This window comes from Tribolium madens, unplaced genomic scaffold (genome assembly GCF_015345945.1).
Source record: "Tribolium madens isolate multiple individuals breed KSU strain unplaced genomic scaffold, Tmad_KSU_1.1 Scaffold_2;HRSCAF=44;Tcas5.2_LGX, whole genome shotgun sequence".
Taxonomy (NCBI): domain Eukaryota; kingdom Metazoa; phylum Arthropoda; class Insecta; order Coleoptera; family Tenebrionidae; genus Tribolium; species Tribolium madens.
The window spans coordinates 5614912-5629202 of record NW_025400995.1 but is presented as its reverse complement, the minus strand read 5'-3'; the positions used below and the strand labels follow the sequence as shown (position 1 = coordinate 5629202).

Genomic DNA, 14291 nt, shown 5'->3' with positions numbered 1-14291 from the left:
CGATTTTAGATGATAAAAGAAAAGTTGACTAAGTATTGGACCTGTTGTATAAAAATAAATCGGTTTGCATTCATCTAAAATAAATCAAAAACAAAAAAAAATATTTTCGCGTTTGCTTTAAACTTGCACTCAAGTTTCTCTAAGTAAAAAAGTAAAGAAAGCTAATTGCTTGTATTTAATTCTTCAATGAAAAACTTTCTGGCGTATCTTAAACCATAAACTCCCGGAATCAACCCATCAAATACCAAACACTTCACACCACATTCATCCAAGATTATAAAAGCGTGGTTTGAAGTAAAAACTGAATTCACTTTGCATATTTAATTTAATTTTCTTGTTGTGCTTCTCGAGTTTTGTTACTCGTAGATGATTTAGCTTCAAATTCGAAGTTTACTGTTTTTAAAGAAAATTGAATATCGGTCAAACGAAAGTAAATTTTTAATCGTTACCTTAATTATATTTGAAACAGCGATCCACGGGGATCAGCATTGAACTAAGACAGTTAAATTAAATTGCTTAAACTGCATCAGGTCTAGTCGGTGAGATATAAAAAACGGAACAGAGAAGATTCTAATTTTAATTAAAAGCCTTCAAGCACGAGATTATAATTCTATGTTTCAAGCGCTAAATTTGGCTTCAAATGATAATAAATTGTAAATCGTATATAAGCTCCTTACCGGAATTGGCCCAGAATTTGCATGCTTTTTTAATTAGTGATTGCCTACTTTACGTTTTTCCATTTTTCACATAATAATGGCTAAAGAATATTATGGAAGGAAATTATTTTATTAAAATTTAACAAGTCTGAAAGTTGAACAATGATGTAAATTTTACGCGATCAAAAGTGTTGAAACAATTAAGTGTTAACGCCTACCTGACTTCTGTGGGGGTAGTAGAACCTGGTGCCGGGTGGTTCGACGATCATCCAAACGAGGGTGAGTAGAATTTGCACGGCTATAAGAGTACAGGTGATGATTACCTGCGACTTGGGGCTAATATAACTGGGCCTTTGAGCAGATTTAGATGCTGAATCAAATATCCTCGAGATTCGATTAGTCTTTGTAAGAAGCGCCCCGTATATTATGGAAAATCCGACCCCCACCCCGAACCTTTGGGTGATGCAGGTCTCGGTGGTGGGCCTCGCCAGGAGCGCAAAAGTGTTCAAATAGCACAATAATATGCCAAACAATAACATATAGCTTAATTCACGTCCAGAAGCGCGCACTAACGGCGTGTCGTTATGTTTTACGAAGAGGGCTATTATCATCAGCGTTACTAATATTCCTAAGCAGGAAAAAGCGGCCGGAACGAGTGCGTAAGGGGAATCCCAGCGCATGTATTGGAGTTCCAACGCGTAGCAGGACAATTTATCCTCGTAAGGCCAATAGCCAGGACCGCAATCCTTACATGTGAATTCGTTGAACACGTATTCGTACTCTTCACATTTGTCGCATATCCAACAACATGTGTCGCCCTGGAACAATACACAATCACATGGTTAACCCCTATCGCCAAACTTTGATTCGACAGGGAACGTGGTTTGCATGCCAAATGAGGGATTCAACAGCAAATTTCCCAAAAATTCACACGCGGGGCGAGATTATTGCAAATATTTTAATATTGTATATTCTATATTTTTGGCATTTAAAAAGTGTAATTCTTGAGTCAATTATCGTTTATTTTATTAAACATCTCTCAAATGCAAAAATGGCAATAAAATTAAATCGATAATTAGTAACTTGGTTCACTTTTAAGAAATCAAGATATTTGTTTTCAGAGCAGAAAAGTTGCTGTCGCAGGCATTTTGTCGCCAGATGATTCTCTACACTTTTCCTTTTACATCTTTTTTCAAGTTTAATTATTTTGCAGCTTTCCGTAATAAATATGACGCTGCACATTTTTTTTTTAATTTTTTTCTGTGAAACCACTTTTATTAAATTTTTTGACTACATTAAAATAAAGTTTAATAAAACATTATTTTGTTGGTTATACATAGTCATGATTTCGGTTGAAAAATGCTGAGATTAGAAGATATGAATTTTAAGAGTTTCTTTTAGAAACTTTATTTTTCCGGGTCGTTGGTTGCGCTTGTTGAAGCGGCGTCCCTCAATTATTGTATCAATAAAAAATGTGGTCCAAGTCTTGCATAGTGCATAAGAAACCATACTTTGGAGCTTGGAGAAATGGCTTGAATAATGCAAGATTGAGTCTGAAATTCGCTCATGCCACATCTTGCTCATCAGGGAACACGACCAACATTGTGTTCTATGCGAACTTAAATCTCAAGAGATGATAGATGGACAAAGATACACACAGTGTTTTGATTTATCGTGCTTTTGCCTGTATTGTAGAGAGACCGCTAGTTTGAAAAAAAATGTTTTTTGGCAATTTGGGGAGGTAAAAAATCGTGCACTTGTGGCAGTTGATAGGACCCGACACAAAATGAAATTTTTTGACTTGCTTTGAGCGATTTAACAGTCAGATAACAAATATAAAAGCAAAGAAACAAATGAAAGCCTCTCAAATTCCATTTCATAGAATTTCAGTGAAGCATGTATTGGAAATTTTCCGTCGAAAATAAACTTTTACCAATTCCAATTACATCTTAGGCATATGCAAATCGGAAAGTGAAGAGATTTCGTGCGATTGAACGGTTCTCAAGCAGATATTGGCGGATAAGACGAATAATACACACCTTGCCTATTTCACGACACCGCTTGCAAACTTTTGGATATTTGAAATAAAAAATTTCATCAAGGCGCAAAAATGCCGATTCAAATGAGAAACACATGCTTGTTTCCATCACACTTAGCATACGAAAAGATAAGAAACGATGTGGATTTTGCACAATGACGTGCAACGCCTGCTGGAAATTGCCCACTAAATCATTGAATCGATAACACGATTATATTAAATCGTTCCGATCTAAGAAATTCCCCAATCAGCAATCTCAACTTTCGAAAAAGTCGACCTGTTTTGGACCTATTAATACCGCAAATTATTACTTACTTGTTGTTTTTTTATCATTCCGGGCTCACAAGGGAGAGAGCAGGCCGATGTTGGAGGAACAGTTTGGTTGTTGTTCCAAACTAGGTGGTCTAAATTTAATTCAAGTGAGTTAAACCACTTTCCAACTACCTGGAAAAGTACAGCGTGATAGAATTTCATAAAATCAAATCAACCAAACGACCGCAAACCACCTAAAATAAACTATTTTACTTCACAAATAGTACAAAATCAAAAATGATTCTGGCAATATTTTATTCATATCGAATATTCGGAAGTGCAATATTCAAACGTCTAATTTGTTATTCATGTGAGGAAAACAAAAGATTACCATAAAATACATGACGACAGCGAAATGGAATCGATAAAAATATGTAAACTGGCGTCGCCTCGATTCATACCTCACAAGAACTGTGTTGCTTGAAACACAGTTTTTACTTATTCAAGTTACAAGAAATATCATTTTCTTGATTTTGTTTTATAATTCATAATTTAAATTTTGTTGCCATTCGCTTATTCTTGCGTGAAGTAACTTTTGTAACGTTGGTTAGCTTAATGAAGAAGTTAGTGCCTTAATAGTTTTCAATAAAATTGCAAGCTTAATTAACGGTTAAAGTTCTAACTTTCGATTACAGCATGCTTTATTTGCCCAAACATGCGTTAACCTTTCATATTCATCCAAAAATGAAATATCTTATGGGCCAATGACCATAATTGGATGGCAAAGTTTCTATAAACTGCTTAGTAGAAGTAATTATTTAAAACACGCGTTAGTATAACTTGTAGAAGTTAGGCAAGTAATTGTTGCTTCTCTATAAATGCTAAATTGCGGGTGTAAATTGAGTTTAAGTGGTAGAGCACTATAAAATTAGTCAAAGTGAAATTAGTCACGAACGAGTCTAGGGTTTGAAAAATGCGCTTTACTTACTCGGTAGTGGTATCCTGAAGCGTTTATTAGTCTTTGGTAGTTGAGGATATCGTAACGGGCTAGTCCGTCGCCACGATGGTCGAATTTTACAGGACTTCCAGCGAGATCTAAAAATAATTTCAAATGAGGGAATCTAACGTGTTTTGAATGCACGTGCATTGTTTACATCAGTCAGCAAATGGAAACTTACAATATAAGTTAACATCAAGATAAAATGTAAATATTATTAGTAAAGAATTGGAAGGAAGAAAACTTGCAGCCTTTTAGGCAATATTTCAATATCTTAAAGTATAACTCACCGGTGAAGGAGACGTTAAGTAGATACTTTTTATAGAAATCTCCACCGTCGTATTGGGTCATCGCGGGGCACACTCCGGACTTCCTGTAGTCCTTGCACAAGTCACGATAAAGATTATGAAGTGCTAAAGCGAACGCGTAGACTGCATCCACCACAAACTGCACTTTACTTTCTTGTTCATATCTTAAATTCAAAAATTTGTCCTTCAGTTTTTAGAGACGTATCAAAGCAAGTTTATGTGAAATTGGTTTTCTTCTAATCTCACGACTTTATCTTCGACGAAAACCGTACAGCCTTAGCTCATCGTTTGTCATTTTTACTGTTTTGTGCTTTTTACAAAAAACGTATTTTATTATTCACATAAATCTTCTATTTAAATATATAATTTTTCCAATGACGTGGAAATTCAAGATACGTACATATCATTATTACTACACATGAATTTCAAATCTATTTGAAATCAAAACAGTGATAAGTCGACGTCCTAACAAAAATTAGATTAGATTTCACGTTGGAGTTGGAGGATTAGAGCTTTATTATTGAAATGTTCTTTGCGTTTTATCCACTGTCGTCACGTGGGTATACTCAACTACACCTGTGCCAACGAAGTGTACATTTACTATCGGAATTTCGAGGCACAAGTGGATTCACGTGATTTAGAAGTTTATTATATTAATCCGACTTAAAAATATGAACAGAATTTAGAAAGTGAAATTTTTGATCTTTTAATACTAATATTAATTATCTTTCTGATTTGGTTTTATCAGAATTAATTTGGTGGAAATTACTTATACTTTTAAGTTTGAAATCTTAAGAAATAAGATTGTTCTTGAAGTCGTTGGAAACGAGCACGACTACAATATTATCCAACGTTTTCAGTTTGATTTCGTTATTTATACATTCTCGTGATTTAATTTGTGATGATACCCGAGATTTGTTTTTTTTACGTTTTTAGAATAATTCGTACTTAAATACTTACTGAAAAAAGATGATTAATGTTTGTAAACGCAAAATTTTTGTTACATTTATATACAAATCAAAGAAAAAATATTTATGTTTAACTTTACAAATGTAAATAATTATAAAAACATAATACGATAACAGTATGTGCATAAATCGTTTATGAAAAAACATTAGGCAAAATTAGATACAGTAGTTGTGGAAATCGATAATAGCAGTTTTCCGGTTAACAAATTAGTTTAAAAGCGACTCAGCTGAATCTAATTAAAAACCGTATGAAATATGAAACGGTACAATATTGTGCGGAATATAAATTTCCAGCAAGTCTTAAGTCTCGACGAATGTTTTAACAGTAATCTTTAATAAGTATAGTGGAGAAATTGCAGCTTTCATCAGCTTAAATTGCATTCACGTTTCGGTCAAAACTAATGCATATTATTAGTAAATTTTGATTTACGTATTTGGAGGGTAGGTCACATCGGTATTGATTAGGTAAAAATTCTCGAAACTTACCCAACTTTCTGTGAAAGCCGCAGTTCGGGCTTGCAAACATTGAAGTTGGTATGTGTGATGAGTGGAACATTTTTTTCAAGTATGCAATCAAACGTATCTTCCCAATATTGCTCAAACCAGGGATTACGGAGGTTAGTTTCTGGTGTAAGTGACATCATGTATTCATCAAAGCCCGGAATGTTGTCAGATTGTAGCTCAACGGTAATAGCTCCTTCAGCTACGTCTTCTAAACCTTCTACTAACTTCTGTTGTTTACCCCATCCATCGCTTGCTACCCAGTAGAATGTATGACTAGCATTCAGACGCTTCGCAGCTTGTAGAATCCTCCTGTGATAATGACAGTTTGCCAGCTAATAAATCTTACTCGATATCTTTGGTACACCGCCATCCAAAGCAAATTCACAGCTGAGTATATACGAATCTGCACCACAAGACTACCTCTACCCCATTTTTAAAATTTATAAATTGCAATCAATTGAAACCATTTCTCCATTAATTCAAGTTTACGAAAATATGACTCACCTCGCATCTTCGGCTCGTGTAAAGAGTACAACTCCTCTTGCGTTGACTTTCTTTTTCAACTTTATAATAATGTTATCGAAAGCGTGATCATCTGCAGTACTTGGCACTTTTTCAGCGGTGGCAATACAAACGTTTCTCTCTTGAGCTTCTCTATGAAATACCTCTATACCATACTCTCCGTAAGATCCTTCGGAGTATATGGTTGATACGTAACTCCAATTCACACTTTTAACAATGTCCACTAATGCACTAGATTGAAAAGTGTCCGGAGGAACCGTCCTTGCAAAATATTCGAATCGGGTTTTGTCACTTAACGCTTTTGCCGTCGACGCTGGCGATATTTGAGGAATATGAAAAAGACCTAGCAAAACATCAAGTTGGAGTTTATTATCCAATTATTTTTGAAATGTTGTTGTCAAGAATTACCTAGTAAGTTGGCAACTTGGAGAGAAACTGAGCTGTAGGATCCCCCCACGACGCCAAAGACCGGTCCTGTGTAGTTGTTTCTAGGCCTAGGTATGGAGTGATCGACACATTCTAAGGCGGAAGTGTCAATGTTGTTGACTGAAGCTCTGACAAACTGAAGGCTCTGATTTAGAGCGTAAGTATCTCTCGAACAGGTATCTAAGATATGGACACCTAAGGTGATGTTTGGGAGAATACGAGGATTGCTGTTGATGCGGTCGATTGCGAACATCATTGCTTCGAGTCTTTGTACGCCTCGATGGTAGATCTGTTGACTGCAAGCAGTCCTTTCGCCCTTCTTGTGGACTGGAAAGAGACCACCGAGGATAATGTCTCCTGGAACACTCACTGGACCTAAATCTATCGAAGCGCTCCCTGCAGGGTATAGCAGGAGCGAGAACAGCAGTTGCTGCACGATCATTCCCTGCTAAATTCCTCAAAGCGTCATTCATTCGCAGACCTGGAACAAATTTCATTCAGTTAAAAATTAGTATCAAAGCTTTCTATACTTTTATAAAAAGCACAAGCCTTTATTGTGAAAATCGGAAATTTTTTAAAACATTATGCATAGGTTAGCTGTAAAAATTTCTATATTTATCCATTTTAACTTAAAAGTTATTTTTAGAAACTCTCTCATTTGACATTACATCGGACTCCTTCGGAAATTAGGAATGAATTGTTCATTTCCATTTGAATTTACTGAAATAGTCAGTGAAATCAATACAGTAAATATACGATGAACCTTAGTTACAAGATAATTTGTACACATTTGACGACTGTCTTTAAATACGCCGAGGAGAAAATAAAAGTGTTGCTTACATTCAACTTCAAACTTGTTTATCATTTCAATAAATTTTGCACTGTGTAATACAAAACTTTGGGACATATCAGTTTTCTATTATTAGTTTAGCTGAATTTAATGATGATAATTCTGATTTAATCTTTTAGAGGTCTGAAAGATTTCATAAATATATTTAAAGTTTTCACAAAGAAAAACAAAATGTGCTTATTCATTAGTTAAACAACGTAATTATTAAAAATATTATCGACGCTAGATACGCCGTAATTTTAAAGTTTTGTATAAACTTAAATAAAACGAACAGTAGTTTGAGAAAGTGAGTTTTGCGAGTCTATTAAAACATTCGTTTGGGTTCTTTAGTGGTGTTGCTATAGACGCAGTACAGAAGCGTGATTACGCATAATTTAAGTTAAAATTTGTTAAAATTTGAATATGAATTAATTGTAAAGTTGGTAATAATTATCAATTAGTATCTGTCGGAAGTACTTGGTGGAACAGTGTACATTAAAATATCTATTTGGAGCGGAATGGGAATATAGCAGGGATCAATTTGCAGGAAGCAAGTAAAATTATGCCTGAGTTGAGTAAAAAATCAGATGCTTCCCTTTTCCGATGGGTTTACTTAACGGTCGCTACTGGAAACTTAATAGAACAGGACGCTGCTCCCCAACACTCAATCTGTATACGGAAATCGTAGAAAGTCGATTAAATGTTAAAGGTGAGCGACTTATCCGAAGCTCTAACGCTTCGTCACTATTTGATTTAAATCGTGCATCTTGTTTTTATCTGTATGGTTTAATAGTTTTCCCTCAACAGCACTTACTTTCTTCTGAACAATTTACATTCATTTCAACCAGCGCTTCTATGGGACACGAATGCCACAAAACGACACTAACTGCAAACGACGCTGTCTTCAGAGCAGCGTAATTTTATATTAACAATAAATTTACTCAAGTTAATTTAGAGCGACACACCGCTTAACAAGACAAAATGTATTCAATAAAATACGCCATGTTTAAAAACTTTTAGCAATAAAATAATATTGATGGAATATGTATTAAGGCTACCAATATAATTCTCTGCAAAAATCATCAAGTTAGAAGGAATCAAAGCTTTATAAGACTATTGAAAGCCAACTCTATCAAGTACCGGCTTCATATAATGTTCAGAGGGATACTCAAGAGACTCCTTTACATTTTTCTAGTTATAAAGCTGATATATTTTTATCATAAAACACCTTGAAATATTTTGTATTTACAGGGTCTTTCAGAACTCACGTCCCAGAGAAATATCTCAAGTAAAATAAGATATCAGGAACATAGGAAAATTAAAAAAAAATCTATCTATACGAATTTCGAAATTATGGCGGTTTAAATTTTGCACTTTGACCCTATTTATTTTTGTTGAAAAAATAATTTTACATGCTTTTTGCTACAGGCTATTAGTAAAAGAAACAAAGAAATGTAATAATGTTTAACGTTATTTGTGGCTTTTATCGGTAAAATTTTTATACCTTAACTCAATAATTATGAAAAAACATATTAAAGATCATCGTTAGCATTAAATAAATAGACATAAACAGATTTTCATTTTGGAAAGCAATAAACACATTTTTTGGAAAATCAATACGAACAAACATTTGAAATTAGTTTTAAATCAAACTTTAACTTTTTGGTTGAATCATCATTTAACAGCAACATGTGGAAAGCTTCTTCTAGAAAAATCCTTCTGAACTTTTCAGTCAATTATATGCTTTCTACAACAAACAAACTAATTTAATTTGTAATCACTTTTTGAAATAAAGGACATTTTTATATTAAAATGTCTTTCATTTTATTCGATTTTGATAACTCAATTTGGCAATTTTACTTTATGGATTATGTAAATGTGTGTAACACAATTAAGAACGGTGGCGGCTTTTACATACATTCAGTATTCTTCCCCGTTTTATAGTTTATTGTATTTTTTTTTTATTTTACTATGAGTACTAAATGTCAAAAAAATAAATGTAAGCCAGTGTTTGCGATCAAAAATTTTATGAAAACACAGTACTTAGATGCAAAATTGTTGCAATCGATACGACTGCACTTTTAAAGTGTATCGCCAAAATAACTTGTTTCACGATGGAAAACCGTATGCATAATTTATGATTTGATGTGATTTTTTCTAAAATTGGCTGAACTAAAGTTGGTACAAATATTATTTTCGATATTTATTTAAATTTATATAAATAGTTTTGTGAAGCCAATAAAGGAGAACGTGCTTGTTATAAAATATTGGCAGTTCTAGGCTGCATTCTGACATATATAATTCATGAAATACCTAAGCTCTCTGTTATACCATACATGCAATTTTACAATTCTGAGAAGGTTTCAAAATCTCAACTTTGAATTTAAAAGCTTATTTGCGTAAAGTTAATTTTACTTTTGTACGGAGTTTGGGAAAAGTCTGAACATTGAACCGGAAGAGTAGCTATATTTGTTGGCTTCAACTAAACAAAATTTTACACTTTTAATTAAAACGGTTTATACCTCGCAGTGCTCATCATTAAGATGCAAAGTGGCATTCAATTTTTATTAGTATTATATAGTTTGGGCACGGTGTTGGTTGTAATTGGATTAACCCAGATTTTCAATTTTCTAAGTGTGATATTCGATACAGCCATCTTGTGTTTTTGCGTTTTTAGCGAGTAATGTGTTATTTATTGCAGTAAAAAAAGTGAAACGAGCACGAAAGAAATTATGGTGGAGGCGCCGGGAAAATTTACTGCGCGTGTTAGAAATGTTTGGCTAAAAAAGCGATAATTTACTAAAGCCACATAATCAAACAAATAGCAACAACTTATTTACACGTTTACGCTCCAATTGTGAATAGGGGAATGCTATTTTTCACATAAAAAATAGCAGCAAATTAAGGACAATTTGTTTGTTTAAAATTAATTCTGGAATAAATTTTAACAAGAACTATCATTTAGAGAGAGGTATTTTGCGTTGTGGCAATTGGAATTCAGTTAATAAACGGGTAGTTCGAGAGAAGTAATTAATATTAATTTAGTCAGACTAGGACCGATCCAATTAATTAAATTTTAGCGAAATAAAAAGTTAAGTAAAGAGCTCACGTTGCCAAACAAATGCTTATATAATAAATAATAGTCTGTAATTTAAACGGCATTAGAAAGGCTCATTTATCACGTGGCCTGTTTATTTATTGGTGAGCTGAAGTAATGTAAGTGCAGAACGGTATTTAATAGGGTCTCTTCCTCCCTTGTTGCTGACAGTAGCAATGTTTATCGCATTCCACCAACGATCTCTGTCTACAGTTAAATAGCTACCAAGACAACATACAAACTTACTGATGCTTTAGCTTTATTAGAACGTGTCTAAAAATTTCTGGTCCATGCGGGAATGGAAATTTGTAGCAATTAGGCCCGATTGTGACCATTTAGAATCAGTAATTGGGCTACCCTATAATCATTCTTAATGACTTCATTATCTAAACATACCTACAGATTTGACACGGCCGACCTTCAATCACTCATGTTGATCCCTCATTTTGTAATCAAACCGAGTAATTAAACCCAAATGGTACTAAACAAATCCATTGAATTTGTTCGAAGACGTTTTAAAAGTCATTTTTATATACGCAACTCTCATTTTGAACGGTTTTCTGAAAAGCTAGATGCTTTACTCTTATAATCTGCGGGACGTAGAGAGAAGCGAACGTCATACTTTCACAGGTAATGACCATTGGCGTCGCTCGCTGCAAAAGTAGTAATTTATTACAAGAGTTTAATTACTGAAAGCAGTTTTATAACAAGAGTGGAAGGCATATGACTTCAAATAGCAATAACAATAAACCATAAGATACAACGATTCTATTTTAATATTCCCGATTTGATATAACTTCGAAAATATATTGTTTCACGCATGCACTTTGATAGCTCTTGCAACCGCTTCTTTACGATTTCCCACCAACCCTGACATTCTATTTGGTCTTATTGCCTTAAATTATTCCAATTTCGATATACATTTTATTTAAGTCTCATACTGATAAGTCCCGACTGCCTGCTGCACGAATTCACCCAAACATCTTTTGGCACCGTTTTAAAGCCTTTGCCTAAATCCGTAAATACCGATAAAACGGCAACACATTGTTCTATAAATGCTTTTCGCAACAATTTGGTTAAATAAATTTTCAACTATTATAAATATTCATTAGAAACGACGTTAAAGGTGTTTGCCGAAATATAAATTTTAAAACTAAAAGCACAACTGAATTATGCAACAAACATAATTTTAAAAAACCCTAACTGCGTTGAAAACTGGTTTGTAATCATTATCACACCGAAAAATTGTTGAACCTATTTTCTATGTAATAGAAACTACAGTGCAGTTGTTGAAATGAAATTTGTATTTTCGAAATAAAACCACTGTTAAATATTCCAACAAATTGCAACTGAAATTGATTAGTTTTTGAATTATTAGTTTCGATGTATAATGAGTTTAACAAGTAAGCGTTGTTTCTAATATTTTATAGATGTTACAGTTTTCGAGTAAATGTGTTTCTAGAACAGGGCATTGTTTTGTCTTACTATTATTAGCTTAATGCCGAAAGTCCTTTATATGATCGGTCAATTTAGAGTAGAATAGAGGATTTAAGGATTATATGGGAATTGTTGAACACGCTCCGAGTAGTAAAGAATCTTTAAGTACGGAAAGTAAAATTGTCAAAAAATTAATTAAAAAAATATATACATTTTTTGCAAATATGGAAGAGGTGTGACGTTTAATGCTGGAATTCCATCCAATATTTTGTAAAAGTTTCTCAATTTAGTTCACTCACCAACTTAGTCGATCAATTTGAAAGTGAGACTCTTCGATCCATTTACGCCGATGTAATTTGAAACAAACAACTAAAGTTAAAAATACAGCTGTAAAAGAAATTAAATACATTTTAATCGTTCTGTTCCCACAAGTACTAGGTTTTAAGCTGATGTTCTATTTTTTGTATTATTAACTGTGTCAGTTTTTTAAAAATCCTGTTCAAAAGTCGCGTAATCCGACTAAGTAATAAGTATACGACCCGATTCGTCGACAGAGAGCTGATTATTTCAACAGGAATACGTTTATCTTGCATGTTAAAGAGTCGCTCATCTTCTCATCTCATCGTTCCCTAATGCAGACCATTATATAAACCAGTTCTTTGTCTGCAAATTTACTACAGGAAGTATTTCTTCTTTCTTTGGTCGAATGCGTCAATTGTGCTTTTTAAATAATGTCGCCGGAGTCTCCCCAGCTAAATGAACGGTGATTTAAAATAATAATTTTCTGACATTAATTAGTGAAGTGCTCAAAACTGTTATATGCATTTTACATGAGACCAATTTCTATTTTTAAATAGAGTATTTGAAATAGAGTAGATTTTAGCGTATCTACGAATTATAAATGATGCAGCAAGTGTTGAAATATCAGCAAAGTTTTATTGCTGAAATTGGGCGAAAATAGTAGTCTTTTCCGAATGAGCCATGTCGGACAATAGACGTCGATAAAAGTGTTTTAAAGAAAATTGAACTCATCACATTTTTACGTTATACCCAAAACAAAAGCTAAACTCGAAGAGGGTTTGCAAGTTGATAGAGTTATCCGAAAACACATTTACAATTTATTGCGATGAAAAATGTGGACATATTATATGGATGATCGAAACCTAATAGATACGCAGGAAAAGATTGCATCTTTCAGACTTCACATTCTTTATTAGGAAGTCAATATAACATACGGGTCCCACTATTCAAAAACAACAACTTTATATCAGCCTCCGGTAACAATCAATAGAAAAAAGGCAACAATAAGGGCGCTATTGATGTTGGACATGAGACGTTTTGTAAAGAAGCAGAAACAAGTGTCGGACCTCGGTCCACTTCAGTCTTCTTTATTATAAACAAAATTAAGACGTGAGACTGTCAATTTAATAAAACAATAATATTTACAAAGACCCTTTGTTCACTTAATTGATCATACAAAATACACAGACCACTTGTTTGTCACTTGTCTATCATAATTATTACCAACTTATCTGAGGCTTTAACAACTCACCGAAAGTCTAATAAATATTTCCCTACAATTATTACAAAGCACTTGTCATAAGCTTCACTCGAAAATCTTCCCAAAGTTCACACTGTTCATAATCATATGCATTACAAACGTAGTTCCTGATCCGGTAATAAAGTTTGTGATAATTGTGATTATCCTCTGTGGATGAGATCATCACAAAACCTGTGTTCTCTTCAATCGAGTTAAACAAGATCGAGGGTTAATTGCAAGATCCGAAATTGCGGAACGAACCGTCCCAAAATACGTTAAGTTTGCTTTGACAATTTTCCATCAAACATCAAAATTTATCTCCATTGATTTAATCGAAAATAGTTTGCGATGAAAACATAAATCCTGTATCACGTGCTAAATAAGCGTTAAACTAACTTGTGCGAAAATGTTTTATGTCTTTCGTTGAGTATACGAAAAGGGTTCGATTGACCTCTGCTTACCCACCAGCGGCCACACCAATTATCACAAAATCGTGTCTCCAACACGACAAATCACATTATGTTATATACGCACAAGTTTTCAGAGAGAGGAAGGTTTTATTCTATAATGCATATGCAAATGGCATAAATTGACAATTAGGATGCTTTTGTGGCCATGCTGCTAATGTGCAAAGTGTTGCATAATAGCCACTAAAGAAAAATTCCTAATCTTTTCTGATGTTTATTGCTTTTTGTTTCGGCTAGAAACCAGCTCTAA

The 14291-nt window shown here is 33.7% G+C and overlaps 1 protein-coding gene across 2 annotated transcripts in view; it reads right to left on the bottom strand.

Moving 5' to 3' along the window:
• The window catches only part of LOC123006451 (metabotropic glutamate receptor), a 40449-nt gene that overhangs the window by 5011 nt on the left and 21147 nt on the right, over nucleotides 1-14291 (bottom strand). For both annotated transcript variants that reach the window (XM_044400943.1, XM_044400942.1), the window contains 7 exons: nucleotides 6654-7152; nucleotides 6228-6588; nucleotides 5706-6032; nucleotides 4234-4415; nucleotides 3935-4041; nucleotides 3010-3138; nucleotides 875-1474 (listed from right to left, as the gene is read on the bottom strand). In XM_044400943.1, the coding sequence (XP_044256878.1) occupies nucleotides 875-1474; nucleotides 3010-3138; nucleotides 3935-4041; nucleotides 4234-4415; nucleotides 5706-6032; nucleotides 6228-6588; nucleotides 6654-7113 (2166 nt within the window). In that variant the 5' untranslated portion in view covers nucleotides 7114-7152. The remainder of the gene's footprint in view (nucleotides 1-874; nucleotides 1475-3009; nucleotides 3139-3934; nucleotides 4042-4233; nucleotides 4416-5705; nucleotides 6033-6227; nucleotides 6589-6653; nucleotides 7153-14291) is intronic.